The sequence below is a fragment of the Lampetra fluviatilis genome, chromosome 21 (assembly GCF_964198595.1).
Source record: "Lampetra fluviatilis chromosome 21, kcLamFluv1.1, whole genome shotgun sequence".
Lineage (NCBI taxonomy): Eukaryota > Metazoa > Chordata > Hyperoartia > Petromyzontiformes > Petromyzontidae > Lampetra > Lampetra fluviatilis.
Window position 1 is genome coordinate 6463254 of NC_136295.1, and position 21292 is coordinate 6484545.

General features: G+C 47.5%; 1 protein-coding gene across 1 annotated transcript; it reads left to right on the forward strand.

Moving 5' to 3' along the window:
• Window positions 1-255: 255 nt before the first annotated feature.
• On the forward strand, window positions 256-17814 carry ANKRD33B (ankyrin repeat domain 33B). Its single transcript, XM_078865743.1, has 4 exons — window positions 256-742; window positions 11713-11842; window positions 14390-14530; window positions 16691-17814. The coding sequence occupies exons 1-4, from the start codon at window positions 317-319 to the stop codon at window positions 17650-17652; spliced, it is 1659 nt and encodes a 552-aa protein (XP_078721869.1). The 5' UTR covers window positions 256-316; the 3' UTR covers window positions 17653-17814.
• Window positions 17815-21292: the final 3478 nt, after the last annotated feature.

Below are 21292 nucleotides of genomic sequence, written 5' to 3' on the forward strand. Positions count from 1 at the left end.
AGCGCACTGTCTGACCTACGCACAGGTGTGTGCCTCGCACTCCTCCTCCAAGCCACGTTGACCCTTTGCACGCCGAGCGCCGACCGATCGCCTTGCCAAGTTCGCACTGGCGGACACAATCGTCTAAAGCGACGGCGTGGGTCACCCCGTGGCGGTCCCCGCCGGACAGCCGCTTGTGGAGGGAGGAGGAGGAGGAGAGCGGCTACCGACACAAAAACAAGCTCTGGCCGGGCTGGGCGAGTGAGGGGACGGGGCCCGGAGCTGTCGTGATGCTGTCACCCTGCATGCCCGGTCGAGCAGAGCCATCGCGACGCGCATGGGCCGCCGAGCACCCATCGAGGACCGAGCGATGACCGCCAAAGCGGCGATGGAGAAATCGGACGCGGAGCTGAGCCGCGAGGGCGCGGGGAGCGGCGCTGGCGACGTTAAAGACGCCGGCGGTGGCAGTGGCAGCGGGGATAATGAGGAGGAGGACGAGGAGGAGGATGAGGAGGACGAGCGGTGGAGTTCGGACGAGTCGGAGTTTTCCGACAGCATGAGCGTGCTCTCTGATGACTCTGTCCTGCCGCCCATGTCGGATATCGATGAGGGGGATTGCGGCGACGAAGAGGACGACACTCCCGGTGCTGGGACTGTCTCGCTCTTCCAGGCGTGCGCAAAGAACAACGGCCCCATGGTGCGTTTCCAGCTGCGAAGAAGCCCCACCGTGGAAGAAGTCACGGAGATGGACAACAACGGACGGGTAACGCCGTGTGGCTGGATGCGCCGTATGGTAGCGCGTGTGCGTAATCTTACGCACGCGTAGCGCCAACTGATTCATGTCAAATCACTTCAACTGCTTCAGGCTGTTTCGGGAGAGTGCAAAATCATTGATTGAGAATTCCTAAATTAATCCAGCATTGGTGACTGTCCGAAATTCAGGCGAGTCTGCATGAATGTCGACGTGTTCCTGAACAGCGTGAATCGTTTCAAGTGATTTTCCTGACTTTTTTTTGCGTCTGTGCGAGGTTGAGTATTCGTGTGCCTGTGTTGGATGATGGAGCCGAGAAGCCAAGAGTCGAGGTGATTATTCAATTTCAATCAAATGAAACGTCACACTCGTGCTGTGAATACGACTTCGGAGACCACGTTGCAGCAGTGCTGGAGAAACAAAGGTTGATCACCCTCTTCCAACATTCTCATTAAGAAACTCTCAACCTAATGCACTAAATATTAAATATTATTTAAACTAAATACATGTTACCAGTAATATCGCCATTTGGCTGTTATAGCAAAGAAACATCACAAATCTGGATACTCGTCCTATCAGATGTTCTAATAATTCGTAACACGAGTATAATAATCGTACAGGCGTATTACTGCGTATAAGCTTGTGCTCTAAAACTCTCCGGATGTGTTTTCGAGTTATATCGGCGCGTGCTGTTGGGCACGATGACCGGGGGTGTTGTTGAGCTCCAACCGAAATGCGTTGCCGAAGAAGCCCTCATCACCATGCTGAGCAAGATTCGTCCCAGCCCGAGAACACATCCGAAAGCAGTAGGTCACAGAAGAAGAGTTTGTCCCACTGATGCGAGTCGCGATGCATGACTCGTGCGTTCTCCACATTGTTCGTGTTGTCGTCTGGCGACGCTGATCTTTATCCACTCGCCGTTTCTATCATCGCAATTGTAACTAAGTTGATTGCTCTCTTCATCCAATTAGTGGCCTAACTACATTATTAGCTCATGGGGTGCGGTAATCGGTCATGTGAGGCCCCAATATTTGATTTGACTCGCACGGTCGCACCTCGGCTATATATCGCGGCTCCTCTTGTCACATCAATACGTACGTTTTTGTTGTTTTACACTTTTGTTGAAAATATATCATAGTGGTTGTCAAGGGGGCCTAAGCTCGTAAATTTGGCCACGAAGGGGACAAGGCACCCCATGTCCCCACGCAAGTTACGCTACAGCATCGCATTATTACCTACTATAATCAGCCAGAAATGTCTGTCCGTCCCGCGCATGACGTCACTCTACATCAGGCCCACCCCCCCATCATTAATATTCATGAGTGGGTGGGTTTTTACACGAAAGCAGAGGAAGGTCGAGTTAAATTAAATAATTTCTTATGCCAAGTCGCTTCAAATATGAAGTTTCTTTACAGAAAGTGACGGTACAAAATTAATCTACGCAGCACGTGCTACATCTGTGCGTGACGTCACTGCAAAAGAGGCCCCCCCCTTGGTTAATATTCATGCCCGCGTGGAAACTTCCACTAACGCACAAGAAGGTCGCGCACTTCACATGTCGCACCCCTCCCCTCATTAATAATCATGAGCAAGTGACGTCACTCCACATGCTGCACCCCTCCACAATAACCATGAGGGGTGACGTCACTCCACATGGGGCAACCCGCCACCCTCATTAATAATCATGAGCTAAACAATTTTTCTATTGAATATTTTAGATTTATGTTGCACACTCGAAATGAAGGACGTGGGCAGGTGCTCCAAATCGAGGGCAAGCACATTTATTTATTGTGGTTAATATTAATCTTGGGAAGAACAGCACCGTCACTCTGTAAAATGCAACAGCACGTGTGTTACAACCAGCCTTGCTCCCGAGCCGCCATTAACCATGTGACTGGTATATCCGCGCGGTCATTCAATAACCCTCTATCTTAAACCCAATTCTACTACTGATAAACCATCCTTGTCTTTGACAATCACATTTGTACATCACTATTCGACTATTACTTTAATCCTAAGCTGTATGTCTATCTATACCATCCACTTATATCGGTATATTACACCCATTATATGTACTGTATGTGTACAGTATACGTACTGTATCTCACCATTGTACAGCTTACTACTTTACATGTGTTCTATTCTCAATAGCATTGCAAGTAGTCATACTCTGGGTACATGGGCATGGTTATAGACTACACAGTATTAGAGTTAGATAATTACAATGACAGTAACTAATTACAGTGCGTTATCCCTTTACAATGCACAGTGCTAAAACGCCTCTATTTGGATATATCACAAACGAACAATTGAAAGCCAAGCTTAAAGTCTAGAAGAAGTCTAGAACATTTATATAACGATCAAAAACAACCTTTGGGTCCTTTACCTGTAAAATGCAACAACACGTGTGTTACAACCAGCCTTGCTCCCGAGCCGCCATTAACCATGTGATTGGTATATCCGCGTGGTCATTCAATAACCCTGCCAGCCACCTACAGGCCCGACTCAGTCATCACATGCTGCTGTACACACATGCATTGATGCACTGCACAGCACATCAGGACTTTCACAGAACCACACTTTACTCCCTTGCTGCACAAGGACATACTTAAAAGAGTGATCCATTCCTAATGTGCCACATCTACTGCAATATACACCCATCCTTGGACGGGCAAAAAATCTAGTTTATGTACATTTTTTATGTATTTAAACTTGCATTAATAGGCCCTCTATTTACTTAGGCTGTCTCACAAGCTCAATGTGATTATACCTGTCAATGCCATTTTATATATATAATATCATCTTGACGATTTGAACATGCATAATCCAATAATCCAGCAAACTTATAAATATACACGCATTCCATCTTTTATAATATCTGGAGAACTATTATTGCGTCTGGATAGGCCGATCACAATACCGCCTACCCCGAGCCTCATCCATTCCAATAGGTAAGTATTACACCTACCCATAAGCTGCACAGCCTTCTGGGAATGCTCCAGTATTATGTCATCCCAAAGATGACTTTTATTTATGCGAAGAGACGGAGAAAAATGGAGATTGCTGACTTATTTTGATATTTATATTATTAACAAAAACGCAAATGATTAGTTTGAAATACTACGATATACCATTACAATACACGTTTGCGTTACCCATGTCGGTAAGACAAGGTCCTTGCCTCTAAGATCGGCAGTTCACCTGCATTAATTCGGGAAAGTCCGACGCCTAGTGAAACTATGAATGTTGTAACCGGTTCAGAGTTTTGCTCGTATTGAAACACTTGTACTGAAATGTTGCGGTTCAGAGTTTGCTGAGAGAAAGCCGTGCGGCTGATATATGAAGGATCAATATTGACTGATTTTTTTGTTTTAATCCTGGCAATATCACAAGTGATGAGTGAATGCTTCAATTCCGAACAAGCAAAATCATAAATTATTTGTTGGTTACTTTCACAAGATGTTTACTTTTGAGTCAAAGTTTTTTTTAGTCAACCAATAATTTCCTACAATCGCTGTCCTCGCTCCGCACCTATGATTAGCACGATTGACTACGTACGGTGCGAAAGAAGTCCAAAATAATGCATACAATGGTCCTAACTCTTAGCTTAATTGTTTACCTTTAATGGTTCCTGCTTGAGCACCGCTATATGACTGATTTTTTTGTTTTAATCCTGGCAATATCACAAGTGATGAGTGAATGCTTCAATTCCGAACAAGCAAAATCATAAATTATTTGTTGGTTACTTTCACAAGATGTTTACTTTTGAGTCAAAGTTTTTTTTAGTCAACCAATAATTTCCTACAATCGCTGTCCTCGCTCCGCACCTATGATTAGCACGATTGACTACGTACGGTGCGAAAGAAGTCCAAAATAATGCATACAATGGTCCTAACTCTTAGCTTAATTGTTTACCTTTAATGGTTCCTGCTTGAGCACCGCTATATGACTGATTTTTTTGTTTTAATCCTGGCAATATCACAAGTGATGAGTGAATGCTTCAATTCCGAACAAGCAAAATCATAAATTATTTGTTGGTTACTTTCACAAGATGTTTACTTTTGAGTCAAAGTTTTTTTTAGTCAACCAATAATTTCCTACAATCGCTGTCCTCGCTCCGCACCTATGATTAGCACGATTGACTACGTACGGTGCGAAAGAAGTCCAAAATAATGCATACAATGGTCCTAACTCTTAGCTTAATTGTTTACCTTTAATGGTTCCTGCTTGAGCACCGCTATATGACTGATTTTTTTGTTTTAATCCTGGCAATATCACAAGTGATGAGTGAATGCTTCAATTCCGAACAAGCAAAATCATAAATTATTTGTTGGTTACTTTCACAAGATGTTTACTTTTGAGTCAAAGTTTTTTTTAGTCAACCAATAATTTCCTACAATCGCTGTCCTCGCTCCGCACCTATGATTAGCACGATTGACTACGTACGGTGCGAAAGAAGTCCAAAATAATGCATACAATGGTCCTAACTCTTAGCTTAATTGTTTACCTTTAATGGTTCCTGCTTGAGCACCGCTATACCAGCGAAGTATACCTAAATTTACAGATGATATTAAGTAATGTATTTATCTGTAAAGACTGTGTCCGTGAGTCTCGATTAGGGGTCGGCACGGTTTGAACCGACTCAAACTGGTTTCAAATTGAGCAAGCCAAACCAAACCAAACCAGCGACGACTGAACCAAACCAAACCAAAACCAAACCAAACTAAGCTAAACCAAACCTCTTGAGTTGGCTTGAACCGAAAAGATGCGCGGCAAACAATATTCGCATTCAATACAAATATCAAGTGTATTAATCGCTAATTTCTACGCAGGCTTTCTTCATATTGAGATTCACTAGCAAGTACTGGACGACGATGTCGTCCACAGCCATCTCCTCAAGCTTGGCACGCCCAATGTCCTTGAACGCAGTGTGGTAGTTCAATGGCAGTGAAACCCCAACACTAGGCAACATCCGCGCCCACGAGCGCACACACATCTCGGCCTTGAACGTGCACTTGTGCAGGTTTGGTCGGTCGAGAAAGGAGCGCTTGGCGGCCGAGTTTGCTCTCTCGGAGGGCACGGACGACGCCGGGATAGGCAAATAGTCGAGGGCCACGCGTCGTAGGCGCGGGTACTTGCCGCCGTACAGCTTCCACCACTCGACGACGTCCATGCTCAGGTCCTGAGTCGGCTCAAGCAGGAAGCGGTCGACCTCGGAGGCGGCGCCGTCGTGAGCGTTGGGCGCGTAGACCATGTCAAAGAGGATGTTAATGCCGCCACGCGGCGCCGCCTTCGGCGCCGCGTCCGTCGTCAACGCTGGGTAGCGCTGGTTGAGAATGTCCGTCATCATGTCCTTGATATTGCTGTACTCGGTGCTCGAGGCCGCGGGCTTGGGGTGGCGCAGGTCGAGAAAGCGGGCGACGCGGCTTGGTTCGGACGAGAGAAGGTCGCTGTACTTGACCATGTAGTCGGAGATGGTCACGGTGGCCGAGCTCACGACCACATGAGGACTCGGGCGGTGGGTCATGCAGTGGCTCAAGAGAGCCTCCTGCGCCGTGATGGCGTTCGAGATGGTGCAGTACTCCTCGGCGCCCATGGCATCGGAGATGGCCGCCGGCTTCTCCAAGAACTGGCAGAGCAGCGCCGCCTGCTCCCACTGCTCGTCCGACAAGCCGGCCTGGCTCCGCGACCAGCCGGGCTCAAGGCAGATGGCGTCGATCACTTGGCGCTGCCTTAGCGACGCCGTGAGCATCACGTACGTGCTACCCCAACGTGTGACCACGTCGAGGCAAGGCGGCTGCAGCGGGCACTTGAGGTAGTGCCGCGCGAGCGACGTGTAGGCCGCCCTCTTCGTCTTGCTCTTGCGGATAGCGCCGAGCGTCGCGCGGAGGCTGCGCAGCAGTGTCTCGAACGCGCCGAATGAGGCCTTGACGCCGAGGTTGACGCAGTGCGCGATGCACCGCAAGCAACACGTCGAGCGCAGGTTGCTCCCCTCGAGGAGCGTGAGGGACTTGGCGGATGCGACGGCGTCAGAACCGCTGTCGGTGACGACGGCGAGCAGGCGCGGCCACACGCCAAAGTCGTCGAGCAGCTCGTGCAGGCGCTGCGCCATGCGCTTGCCCACGCCTTCGCCCGGGGCCACCCAAAAGAAGTCAATGATGCAGTTGCACATGGAGAACGACGCCGGGTCCATCCAGTGGAGGGTGACCGAGAAGAAGCCGGTCATGGCGTCGTTTGTCCAACCGTCGTAGGTCAAGGAGACGCAAGAGCCAAAAGTAGTAAAGTACTGTAGCACGAGTAGCTTGAGGACGACATACATCTCGAGCATGCGGCGCTTGACCGTGCGCTCAGACTTGGGCTCGTAACCCGGGGCAGCTCGTTGAAGAAGAGTCGTAAAGGGATCCGATGTTACGTGTTTATGGCCTAGACCACTCGTCGCGATGTACTCGGCGACAAAGCTGTCCATGGCCTTGCTCGCGTGCGCTGACATGGGCGTGGCCATCTTGGACTGCACGAGCAAACCCTTCCCCGTCGGCGGCGACGTGACGACCGTGGGCGACTCGGGGTCGACGATCCCATGGGTCTTGAGATGCTTGATACGGGTGCCCGAGGAGGTGGAGCCCGCGTACTGGAGGGTGCAGATCTTGCAGGTCCGGCTCTGCACGTCGCCCGCGGCCTGGCTCGTCTCAAAGTACTCGTCGTGCCACAGCGCTCGGGACACACGGGCCTTCTTGGGCTTGGGCTGCGTCGCGGTCTGCAGCGCTGCGGCGCCGAGGGTGCGCATGAGGCTCTGCCGCGTGTCGCCGCGCGTGGCGTCCGGGCTCTCACGTTCGCTCGCCATCGGCTCCTCGTCGCTACCGGCGTGTTTGGTCTCTTCCACGTCGTGGATGAGATACCTTGTGATGCTGGAGCCGCCGGGGATGGCGCCGTCTTGAGCCGCTCGAGCCATGGAGATGCAATTGCAAAGTGAATTCGCAGGCAAAGGCAACTACAGCATGTCCTTTCGTGTCGCCTTTACAACCAACCAAACTAGTTTGAGCCGGTTCCACCCTGTCCGAGCCAAACCGAGTCGGTTTTCGTAGCCCCAAACCAAACCGAACCAGTTCAAACAGAGCCAAACCAAACCGATTTGGTTCGGTTCAAACCGCGGTTTGGTGGTTTGAGCCAAACCGTGCCGACCCCTAGTCTCGATGTGAAGACAGGGTGTCAGAGAGGTTGGATGCAAAGACAAGGCGCCAGCAAGTCTGGAGGATCTTGGTTGGGAAATTCCCCAGAGTGTCCTAAAGAGACAGCTGGGGAAATTCCCACAGAGAATCCACGAGGATAAAAGCAGGGCAAGAAGGGATGTTCGAGGCTGTGGAGAGGGACTCGGGCCATCGTTGCTGTCTTCACGTCGTCACTGTCTTCACGTTATCACTGTCTGCTCGGCCATACGATCTCCACTTCGAGTGTGGAGTCGTTACATATCTATACAAGCGGCAAAGCGTTTCATGTGTTTTACACGGGTTGATAAACGTTGTTTGCATTACCGGTAATTGCATGATTCATCCACGCAATGGAGTTTGGCTGGCCATCGGAGAAAGACGGTCAACGCACCGCGCGCTTTCAGATACGCGTCTGCCGCCGTCTGGAACGCTCGGCCTGCCGATATTAGGAAGCCACTGGAGCAATGCACTTTTAAATCTTGATCGAAAACGTATTTGTTTAGACCTGCTTGTTGTGCTTTGTTTGTTGTTCTTCTCCCGCACCTACTATGAGCATGGTTTGTACGTACGGTGCGAAAGAAGTTCAACAAAAACAAACATGAAAACGGTAACATAAACGGTTACCGGTTTGCGTCACATATTGTGTGCGATCTGAACCTTATGGCGGTACCCTGGGGTACCATAGTACCCCGGCTCTTGCATAATGTCCGTGATGCAGTAATTTTTAGTTTGTTGATGGTCGGCGATGCGGCAATCGACTCATCTTGACGAGCTGTACACGATGCACGATGGTGCATACGCGAGCGTTCAGGATTTCAGCGCAATCGTCCTCGCTGCGTTTTGACATCGCGGAGTGGCAGTGATTTCGGATTGATTGGTACCCCAGTTGCGGAGTTATGTACACCCCTGGAAAAAAAGTAGTGTCCCAGAAATAAAATATTTAATTGCCTCGGCCATTTTGTATTATTTGGTACCCCGGGGCGACCGCCATAAGGATCATCTAGAGGTCGCTAGTTTAATTCGATCTCCCGGCACGACAATTAAAGCAATGGGCAACTTTCTTAACTTCCCCACACACAGTAGTGCTGTGTGTGTATGTATATACATACACATGTTCGGAGCGGTAGTGTAGAGCTTTGCGCGCTGCGCTACGAACCCGGTGACCCGAGTTCTATTCCCGCTCACGGCCAACACCAGTGATAGCGAATATCTGAAACGATCCTGGACCTCCCTTATGTCGACTCGGCCTCAAATGAGGACCTGGTGTGGTGTATAAATATCACCGCTGGGGAGGCAAAGGCGGCAGGGCGTGGTGTTTTCCACCCACCCCCTCGTGTGCCGTGCCGGCCTTCATAGGTAATCGCTAACAACACTTGCCCCAACAGTCTGTTCAGGCTATACGGGGGAATCTGTGTCTTTGTTTTATATCTAAATCGGTCCACCACAGTCGATCGGCAGATCGCGTGTGGTGGGGTAAAATGTGAGCAAGCTCGTTTCCTACAAAACGTCCTATCTTATCAACGTGGACACTCGTACACATACCCTCTAGAGCTCCCTCGAGTGGAGGCCCTTCTGCACCAAGTGGCGCGAGAAAACAACTTTCATGGCTGCACCTTTACCTGTGAACTGGGCCAATTGATAATAATTAGTGGTAACTTTGTTTTGCACTCCACCACCGCTCCTCCTGTGAAGGTTCTCCTGGCTTGGTTGTGGTCTGGGATGTGTGGTCCATAAGGGCCACACATCCCAGACGCTTTCGTTGTGTTTTTTTTGGTGCCGTTTCTTAATTGGCTTATTCATTTTTGATTTTGCTGATATAGTAGGGTGTTCATTTGCTTGGTAGTGGCTGTATATTGGATTTGGTGTTTATTTATAATTAGCGTGCGGCGTTATGGGATGCTGTTAGCATGAATTACGCTATATAAAATGAAGTATTACTATGCTTTATGATTATAACTGAGAATCGAAGGCAAATATATCACGCAGTCGCACGCGCCATGCGGTTTAAACTATTTCATAGGAATAAATTCCTGACTTTTTAATCGGGAAACGATTTACCGGTTTACCAACTATTTGTTGAACCCTCATTGTTATCCAGCAATAACAAACGGGCAGAGCGGTGGCGCAGTGGTTAGCACACTGTTTTATTCACGGCCACGGCAAAGATAAGTTGCGCACACGACAATTGAACTGGCCCTGGGCTCCCCCCTCTCTCTTCACCAATGCACACTAGTGACCAGCCGAGTTAAGTAGAATAAAACACCCCTACGACCAACACGGATTGGCATGGTGAGGTCTTCGTCCAGCAGTGGACTGACAAAGGGCTGTACCTTACTGTTCAGTGCAGTGTGGCTCAAAAGGCGCAGAATGACTACTGACGATGCAAGCCTCACTGTTGATGAGTCTGTTATGTCGTGCAACCGGTCCAGAGTTTACTTATACTGACATGGATTGGCAATGGTGCTGAAATGATGCACTCCCAGACGGCCGTTGGGCCGATGGTTTGTGAAAAAAATACTTTTATTTCATTTCATTTACGTGGACAGTGATATATGAAGGAGACGCGATCATGATAGGTACAATCTGATGCATCACATCTATACACAGCAATGCTAATAAATAAATAAATAAACGACCATTATTCAAGAAATACTCACCGAGTCTCAACATTCGTTTGAGAGGGAGAGCCCTGCGTTGGGAACATAAACCATCAAGGAGCATAAACAATCATCACGCAAACTCCGGTCATCCTCGCAGCAGCGGTGGCTTTTGACTGGCCATCGCATCACGCGCTTTCAGTTGCGCTTATGTGGCCGTCTGGAACACCGTCTGAAAGCCACTGGAGCTATGCACTTTCACATCTCAATTGAAAACTAATTTCTTTAGAACTACTTTGTGTGTGTTTAGTTTGTTGTCCTTGCCTCGCACCTCCGATCAGCACAGTTGGCTACGTACGGTGCGAATGAAGTACATGCGCGAATGTACAATTGTTGGGCACGTCGTGATTTTTATTTTATTTTTATTTTACTTGTATTAATTTTAATTAAAAAAATTTACCTACGTGACTTTACCGAAAAAACCTAAGAATATGAATCCTTGCAGTCACGAAAGCTTTAAATCTAGAAGTAGATTCTGTGGAAACAGAGAAAGACCACGCCTACGACGGGATAACAATTCTGAATTCAATCAATTGCTGTGCTGCCATCTCCTGCCCACCTCGCAGCCCCAGCGTACAACACCTGGTATTCTCACCTGGACATTTTTGTAATGATAATTGTAGGGGACTATGAGGCATTGCCCATTCCTGTCGATTCCGGCCAAGCGTTACACACCGATAGCAGTTTGTGAACAGTGTGTTGTTACATCCTACGCATAGGCTTATTCATGAAGACATTTATACTGTATACAGTTCGTCGCATATCCGACCATCACATATCCTCCCAGACCAATTAACCAGCCACACACAAAGTGCAGGGTGTATCTGTGATTTTCCACGTATGTTCACAAATCTGACGTTGTCACACGTAAATGAATTCTTAATTTCACATACAGTACAGTCCATTGGTACACTTCTAAAGTTTATCATACGTGTCCCCTTGATTTAAATCAGTTGGCGTTTTCTACTTCCAGTAACATATTTGTTCATAATGTAACCGTTACTTTGTATGGATGTTCATTTCAGAAATGTTTACGTAATCTCCTATACCTCAGTCGCCGTCGAGTCAGATATGTGACGTTGTACCCCATATGGAAACCCCTGTACGTGTCTGCAAGCAGACGGGTCTCATGGTGGCCTGTTACTTCGGGTTCGTGGATGTGGTCGTGGCACTAGCCGGTTGCCCCTACCTGGATGTCAATCATAAGGACAAGGAGGGAAACACTGCGTTACTCCTCGCAGCTCAAGCTGGTAAGTTGTGGGGGGGGGGGTTCTCTCTAGGAATGTACTCTCGCTCCCACGGTTGATCTTTAGTAGAGGTGATATTCAACTTTGTGCGTTACCCCAGGAGTGCTTGCCATGGTGAATTGGTTAGCACACTGAAGTTGCAATCCACAGGTCGCCGATTTGATCTGCCCGCGTGGCATTTTAAATAGTTGGCGGGTTTCTTTAAAACGCCTCAAACTTCTGTCCACATAACAGTTTAAATGGGCACATTACATTTCGTTGACAGGTCGTGTGTGGTATGGTAAAATGGGGAAAATCTCACCTCTTCCGAAAGTCGCCGATAGCTAGCCAGCGTGGAAGAATCAGAATAGGCCAAACAGCATCTGGAGTGGTTCCCTGAAGACACAAGAGAGTAGACTCTAGAGTGCCCTCTTAGCAGAGGCCTTTTCGCCAGCAGTGTCGTGAGCGAGGTAATTCCAGGGCTGTACTTTTTTTGTCTGTGTGCACGCCGTCCACAGCCCCGCTTTCTTTGAATATTTCCAACCACGGATTTTGCCCACCCGCAGCTATCAAATGACGTACAACAAACGAGTGAACCACACACGGCTGGGAAGACAATGTTTACACGTACAGCCATTGTGTCAATCTACTGCTAGATGTTCTTGGGGGCTGTTTAACGATACGTCCCCATGCGCGCTCATCAGTTCAGGTTCGTTCAGTGAAGACGCGGGGCATGGGCATGTAAGGTTATACTGGTAGGAACGAAGTGGACCAGACCACCAATAGATTAATGTGTCCGTCCGTCCATGTATCAACATCGCCCCCTACTGCAAACACTTGGCATGACCCTACAAAAACCTTTAGACTCAGTGACGCTATCCTGGTAGCAACATCGCCCCCTACTGCAAACACTTGGCATGACCCTACAAAAACCTTTAGACTCAGTGGGGCTTTCCTGGCTTAACAAGTGTAATAATACATTATGTTTATATTCTTTGGTTATTCGTTCCTACCAGCCCACCCCGCAGGGTCCTGTTTATTGCAATACCGCCACGCCTTTTGCTGCGCTGCCCTCTGCTGCCAACCACGTAGGCCCCAAAGATGCAGTGCATGTGCCAACTTGGTGTGTGCATGTTTGGTCGCCCATGCAAGCACTGCCCAGGCTCAAACCCGCTTATCTCTCTGAGATGTGATGAGATCGGGTACACTCCCGGTGATCTGCTTGTTTGCGGCAAGAATGTATTTGTCGTGCACTTTTAAGTACCGTCAGAGTGAGTTAGGGTTCGAACGAGCATAGAACGACGCTCATATAATTCTTACAGCCCTGTGCCAGCAGTGTATTCTCCACATTGCCATGGTGGAGCAAGTCTATCCAAAGGATAACCACTAGATTTGAAGCTTTCGTGACTGCAGGAATCCATACTCTTTGGTTCTTTCGGTAAAGTCACGTAGATTTATTATTTTATACCTATGTGACTTTACCGAAAGAACCAAAGAGTATGGATAACTTTTCGATTTAAAGCTTTCGTGACTGCAGGGATTCATATTCTTGGTTCTTTCGGTAAAGTCCCGTAGAAGGGAAATAATAAAATAAATAAAACATAATTAAATAAAATTCTCACGTTTTATTATGTTTTATTTTTATTATGTTATTATTTCCCTTCTACGTGACTAGTATGGATAACCACTAGCTTAGCGGTTGAAACGGTGCAAGATCAAACGCTTAACCGGCTTCACTGCTGGCAAGGTAATGATATCAATCAGTGCCACACTGTTTAACCATGAGCTCCATGAGTAATTGTAATGTGCATACTTCACCGTGCTGGTAAGTGCTGGTTGTTAAAAGGGGGTTCAGATATCACTCGCAATTGATCTCTGCCGTTGGCGGGAATCAAACTGAGACCAGGTTCATAGCGCGATGCGCTAATCACTGCGCCACCATTCCCTCCACTTGAATTCTTCATGGTAAGCATAATTGCCTACGCAGGATATAATTCACGTGGATCACACGATTCAATACGAGCCGTCGTCACAATTTGCTGAGTTTCATTCCCGGCAGCGGCAAATGAAATCTGAATCGGTCCTACCCTACCTACCTCCCGCACACCAACCTGTACTGACCATCGTGGTGAAGTATGGTGAACGGCTCTTACGACTGCCACGGTGGGTCGATATAGGGCTGTTAAAAAAAACAATTGCTATGTGAATTTTGACTTAAAACTTTCGTGACTGCAGGAATTAATATTAGTTGGTTCTTTCGGTAAAGTCACGTAGATAGAAAATAAAGAAAAATAATTTTAAAATGTAAATAAAAAATAGAAAATATAAATAAGAAAAAGTAAATTAAAATAAAAAAAATTTAAAAGCACAAAAACACACGACGTTTCGATCGCAACACAAGCAGTCATCATCAGGCAGAGATAACAAGGGGTTAAGCCTCGAAATCTTTTTTTATTCTTTTTATTATTTTTGTTTATTATTTTTTATTCTACGTGACTACCAAAAGAACAAAATAATATGAATTGCTCTGTAGCGATGACGCTCGCGTGTTCTTTGCATGCTGCGTGTAAGGGCACATCACCATCATAAACTACTTGCTTAACTACTACCCGGGAGTGGACGTGGAGGTGAGGAACGTGCACGGCTTCACGGCCCTCATGAAGGCTGCCATGCAGGGCCGCAGCGACTGCGTCACTGCCCTCATGCTCTCAGGTGCCGCACGCCTCCCGGCGCCTTCACCTGAACGCAATGCAGACAACGAGAACAACAACAACAACAGCAGCAGCCCCCGTTCGCCACTAAGTGACGGTGACGTCACCGCAGTGCCTGTGCCAGGCTAGGTGCACCTTGAGGCTGTCACGTGAAGTGTCGAAGGCTCGCTGACAGGAGGTCACGGGACAAACCCAGGTGCCCATGGGTTGACCGAGCTGGCTGGCACGTCTTCACGGCATGACATATACGTATAACTACAATGTGCACAATCGTTGCAAATGTGTGCAACATTATTTGATTTCAGAAAAAGAACAGGATCAAACACGTAAAGAAAAATTCTACTTAATTTTGCATCAACGAAAGACGATCAAATACATGCAACGTGCAAGACTAATCACTTAACCACCACATACAGTATACACGATGTGCGTATTGCAACGCATACCGTGTCAACTCATACGGTTTACCGGTATTCTTGTACAGGGAAGTTGAGTTTTCAGGACCATACGGCGTACAGCCGTTTCAATACGGGCAAAAAAACACATGTTTTGTCTATTTGTTTGCATTTCTCCCTTGTGATGGGACTTTGTAGGATAAACGTTGAGATTTACAAGGGCACGAGGTGACCAATAAGGTCTGAATTTATCTGTAATATGGTAGGCACTGATAAGGGGTTGACAGGTTTGGCAACGGATACTGCAAAACGTATTGCCTCGGTGTGCTCTGTGTAATTGTTTTCGCGCATATGTTTTTAAAATGAAACTTATACTTAAATTAAATGTTAATAATAAAGAGTATAAAGCGCCTTTTCATCGTAATATCTCAAGACCGTGTCGCGCGACAGATGAGTCTCTGACATGTGGAGTCATAATGCACGCACGAGGCATCTGGCCAATGGGAAGCAAGGTCGCACAATTGACATCCAATGCAAAACGTCGATAATTCGGCGCCCCTTATCTCACTGACTAATTATATCGCTTTGCGGCGCTTTACATCGAAAACAATGGGGGGGGGGGGTGTAGATAAAAAGTGGGTGAGTGAAAATCATCATCGTCATCACCATCCATGGACATATAGCCCGTAGGTGTTCACTGCACATTTTCAGCATAAGTGAAAATAGGAAATGATATATGAACGAGCAATGATTTCAGGCGCTACTTAATGGAGACGTCCTTCCGTGTCTGCATATGAAATATATGAATAACCTTTAGTATACTCAAATATGTAATCATAAAAAACATTGAATTATAGCCTCTTCATCTTATTATTTATAATCTAAAAATTCAAATACGTATAGACAGCTCCATGACTTAATTAGCATTCTTGCAACTTGACTTTAGGTGTAAAATCAATTACGCTGAGGCTGGTAATGGAGCTTATTGTTTTTCCCTCACACCTCTGCTCTTTAACAACACTCTTCATAACATCGTTGTAATAGTTCCAGATAAAGTTGTAACTGGACACGTCAGGCTGTACATACTGCTACAGAGACCTACAATGAGTGCTGTGACAAGAGCAGCCATCACATGTGAGGAAGCACGTTTTGATGTATTAAATATATTTATTGTATTATTTGCACATGGTATATCCATACACGTGATAATGAACAACATTTATACGCTTGGATAAATGTTCCCACGGTTGGCAAAGTACAGTACGAAATAAGTTCAACATGCATAAATACATTACGATTTAAAGCTTTCGTGACTGCAGGGATTCATCTTCTTGGTTCTTTCGGTAAAGTCACGTAGAAGGGAAATAATAAAATAATAAAAATTTCGGTAAAGTCACGTAGAAGGGACATAATAAAATAAAAAAAACAATAAAATAAAATTCTCAAAATTTTAGTGAGAATTGTATTTTATTATTTTTTTATTTTGTTATGTCCCTTCTACGTGACTTTACCGAAATAACCAAGAAGATGCATAAATACACATACATTAAGGTGATTAAAGAACGTCTTAATGTTTTATTTAACATTACCCTATATTTGTCTTTTCTTTGCCACAGTATTCTCATTAAATCAGCAATTATCTTGCGCGTTGTTTCGCCAAATGTCGACGCTGGGCATCGTGTACGTATGCACGTTTATCTTATTTCCACCGTACGTAGCCAACCGTGCTAATCATGAAATGCGGATACGTGGACCGTGGGTGACAGGGGCCGACATCACGGCCACCGACCCCAACCGAGGCCTCACGCCGCCCGAGTGGGCCCTGCACACGGGCCGCTGGGAGACGGCCTCTGCCATCCGCCGCCTGCTGAGCCGACCCGTACCGGAGCAGCTGCGCGCCTCCTTCTGCCCGGAGTGGACCTCGCTGGCGGCTCTCGTGGCCCGCGCAGTGGCCCCCCGCACCTGCATGCAGAAGCTGTCCGAGTGCCTGCGAGACACGCTCACCATCAACTTCCCCAGGGACCCCGATGCCGGCGGTGTGCTGGACCACATGGTGCGCGTCTCCACGAGCCTGGCCAGCCCGTTCGTGAGCACGGCGTGCAGCACGCTGTGCCCGGACAGCCCGCCCGCCGTGGGCAAGCGCGGCGTCTCCGTGCCCGAGCTGGCCAAGATGCTCGACATGGCAAGCGACAGCTGCAACGGCGGAGCGGCAGCACGCAAGATCGACCACCGCGCTCCGCCAAGAAGGACGGACGTCCTGGTGATCGCCGGCTCGGACAGTCCTCGCCGCAGGCGGCCCGACAGACGGGTCAGCATGTGCTCCACGGTGAGCGGTGGAGTCGGGGTGGCATTGCCCGCGTCGGGCGCAAGCGGCGCGAGAGGAGGAGAAGGAGGTGGTGGAGGAGCGACGGAGAGCTACCGGGTCAGGTACGGCGCACGGACGCGCTCGCTGCCCGTGAACTTGTGGCGGCGCAACAGCGTGTGTCCAGGGGGGGAGCCGCCCCGGGTCAAGCTCATCAAGGCGTCCCCGCCCGGCAGGCGGAGAGCTTCGGCGGACCGCGGTGGCGACGGAACTAAACGGCACCGGCGACGCAAGAGCATGGACAAACACCTCCTGGAAATCCCCAAGTGGCGCTACAAGGAGATCAAGGAGGAGAAGAAGCGAGCGCAGGAGGAAGAGGAGAATAAGAAGCAGCAGCAGCAGAAAGGGGCAGCGAAGAAGACATGATGACACGTCGGCGCTGCGTTGTACGCAGGACAGTTTATGTAGACTGTAGCAGCAGCGTTGGTACGGCCGCCTGGTTCAAGCAATAAATGGGATCCATCCCTCCTGTACAATGTATTCCTCCTCTTAATAGCCCGGTGCCTGAGCACCATCGGCCCGTGCCCCCCCCCCCCCGTGCCCCCCACTGCACTGGATAGCTCAGCTGTTGCGTTGGGTCTCTCTGAGCGAGTCTCTGGGTCTCTATATTAGTCTCTTAAGTGTGTCTTTGAAACTCAATGTAAGTAAATGGATCAAGTGGCGTAGCATGGTCGGCATGGGTCCTTGTGCAACGAATATAAGTATAACCCGTAAAAACAAAGTTTTTCACTATAAATACTTTATATGCGTGGCAGCGAACTTAATTTAAAGGATTTAAAAATATATTCGCCTGTGGAGGACGCGGGGATCGATCCCGCGACCTTTGGCATGGGAAGCGAGGGCGCTAGCAACTGCGCTACTCCACCACGGCCTGTGGAGGGGTTACACTCTGGGCTCTTATACTGTGAATGAGTTATATTTGAATATATGTAAAATAAAAAAAATTTGCCTAAAAAGTGTAAAATTTTGGGAATTTTTATTCACGAACATTAATTGTCTCGCACAACGAGTCTGTGTGGGAAATGTCAGCTCGATTGGATCACGGGAAGTGGGTTAAAAAACGACCGAAAGATTTGCACGGTCGTAAGCAAGCACGCAAGCAAGCAAGCACGCAAGCAAGCAAGCGAACTTAATATAAAGGATTTAAAAATTGAACACCCTCCCCCAATCCAATACCCACCCCTCTTCGTTCCCCGACACTGGGACCCCTCCAGCTCGTGCGTTTCCGGTGCAGTTGCACCGCCTGCACACTCGATAGCTACGTCATTGATATACGGCACTGTGTATATAACGAGTCGGCATTCCAAACGTGATAGGAGTGTAACGGACGCGTTCGATGCATCGATTCGTATCGATAACTAAACTCACTTGCATCAAATCGGGGTTTTCAATGCACGGTACTGTAGTATTTTGACTATGAATTGACACCCTATCCATTTTTCCAGCGGTCGCTATATTCACCGTCATGTATTAACAAAAAATTCTAATCGAAGATTGAATGTATAAATTATCAGCAAATTGACGGAATCACGAGGGGACAAAGCTTTATTGCGCCAAATCAATGTTAGAATGTATTTGTCGCGGTCGCTGCAATCAATGCGGCCGTGGCGAGTGAGTCCCGGACTCGATGTGCAGAGGTTTCTCTGAAGTGAATTTGAAACCCATTTTTGTTGTTGTTGTTGCTAAATACACTGTTAGCGTTATCGACCATGATGAATCCACTGGAAGCTTCCCCATAAGCCGTCCGGCGCAACTTTCTTACGGTCCTGCGATGTAACGATTATATAATGAAATTAATTACATCCCTTTTGCCAATCCACTGCTGGATGAAGCATCCTCCCCCCCCCCGCATAGTCAATGGCGCTAGCCGGTGTGTTGGTGAAGATGGGGGGGGAGTGGTGTGGTTGTGTAGAGCCAGTTCAGTTTTCACTCGCCACTCACGCTCGCCGTTGCGTGAATCTACACTTAGCTCGTTTGGTTCATGGCGCAGTGCGCTAACCACTGCGCCACCGCTCCCCCTCCCCCCGAATGCATTGTCAACGCAATCTCGTCTCAGGTCATGTCCCCGTTACCATTGCAATAAAAACTGAGTGGCATAACGTTTGTTACAGGTTCGTGGAGGGTTGGTAATGGTAATTTTGGAGAAATAAAAATTATATATTTGTGTAAATGTTGCGTGGGTAAGTTTGAACTGTGTTGTAGAACGTGTTAAAACTCTGCGGACTGGTATCTAATGTACATGCTCAAGGCACATAGGCTTCTTATTCGTGTTGTTCGCAAATGGGGCCATATTGTAGTCTTGAGAAACGTTAATTTTCATAACATTAAAATTTTAGAGAATACTGTCCCGTCCGAATGTGTTCGTCGCGTGTAATGCGGCTGCATGCACGCCACGCCGCCGTCACGATGCTTCACGAGATTTTCCCACACGGAGTTTCAATTCCCACTTCCATCTTCATCTTCTGCTTATAAATGTAAGGCCTCGCGTATCAAATCATCAGCAGCAACAGCCATGATTAATCCACTGCTGGATGATGAACGCCTCCCCAAGTCGTCGCCATCCCCCACTCATCCCAGCGATGCCACGATTCCCACCTGGCACCTTACCTGCATACTCTTAGTTCTTTCGGTAAAGTCACGTAGGTAAAAAATGAAATTAAAATTAATAAAAAAATAAAATAAAAATCACGACGTTTCGGAGGCAACACAAGTCTCCGTCATCAGGTGGGACCGTCACAGCCAGATTTTCTGCGACGGTCCCACCTGATGACGGAGACTTGTGTTGCCTCCGAAACGTCGTGATTTTTATTTTATTTTTATTAATTTTAATTTCAATTTTTTACCTACGTGACTTTACCGAAAGAACTAAGAGTATGAATCCTTGCAGTCACGAACGCTTCAAATCTAGAACCTTACCTGCACACGAGCAGATTGAATCGCCGACCGAATACAGACCACACGTTATTTCTCCACTATAGCCAACACTCTATACTGCATTGCCGTGACTGTCCGTTGCTGCTACACTCGTTCACTAAACCTTTGCGCGATGTTCGACAATATTACTCGCCACAACAGCTCCATTCGGAAACCAAAGCCCTCACGTAGGTTCTCACTTCATATATAGATGTGTTGTTAAACCCACCACCACCCGACACAGCCAACTTAGTAATGTTCGTCACGTAAACATAGCATGCGAATTCGTTACTAGCATAGAACACCGGTGTGTTGGAGAGTAAATCCACAACATTTACAATTGGTTGTCACTCATATTCTTAGGTTTTGTCGGTAAAGTCACGTAGGTAAAAAAAATTAAAATTAATAAAAGTAAAATAAAATAAAAAATAAAATAAAGATCACGACGTTTCGGAGGCAACACAAGCCGTCACAGCACGCTTGCTGTATACAGCAAGCGTGCTGTGACGGTTCCACCTGAGGACGGAGGCTTGTGTTGCCTCCGAAACGTCGTGATCTTTATTTAATTTTTAAATTATTTTACTTTTATTATTATTTTTTTACCTACGTGACTTTACCGAAAAAACCTAAGAATATGAATCCTTGCAGTCACGAAAGCTTCAAATCTAGAATGGTTCTCACTCTTCGTATACTGGATGTTATAACCGTTTCAGCCTCATCAGTCGCGTCCGTTGTCTATCCACCGCTGATGGCCTCCCCACGGCCTCCCCACGGTCCTATGCTGCACTTCATCTCGTTCCATCACCGGACTCCGTCGCCCCCTTCTAACGACGCGTTCTGCCCAAGTCCACAGTTTTATTGAATGTCTCCAACTTACGCGTGTTGTCTAGTTCCACGTGCTCCTCCTCCTGTAATTGCAAGCGTGCACGCGAACGATGGATTCACAAAGCAACCCTCTTGCCCATCTCAAATCGACGGTCCGACAATGTTTAATTTTCATATAAGTTGTATTTTTCTCGATACTGTACCGTATAGTCTTCAGGTTTAAACGGTGCGGTTTTGACGCATATTTAGAAATAACGTAATCAATCAT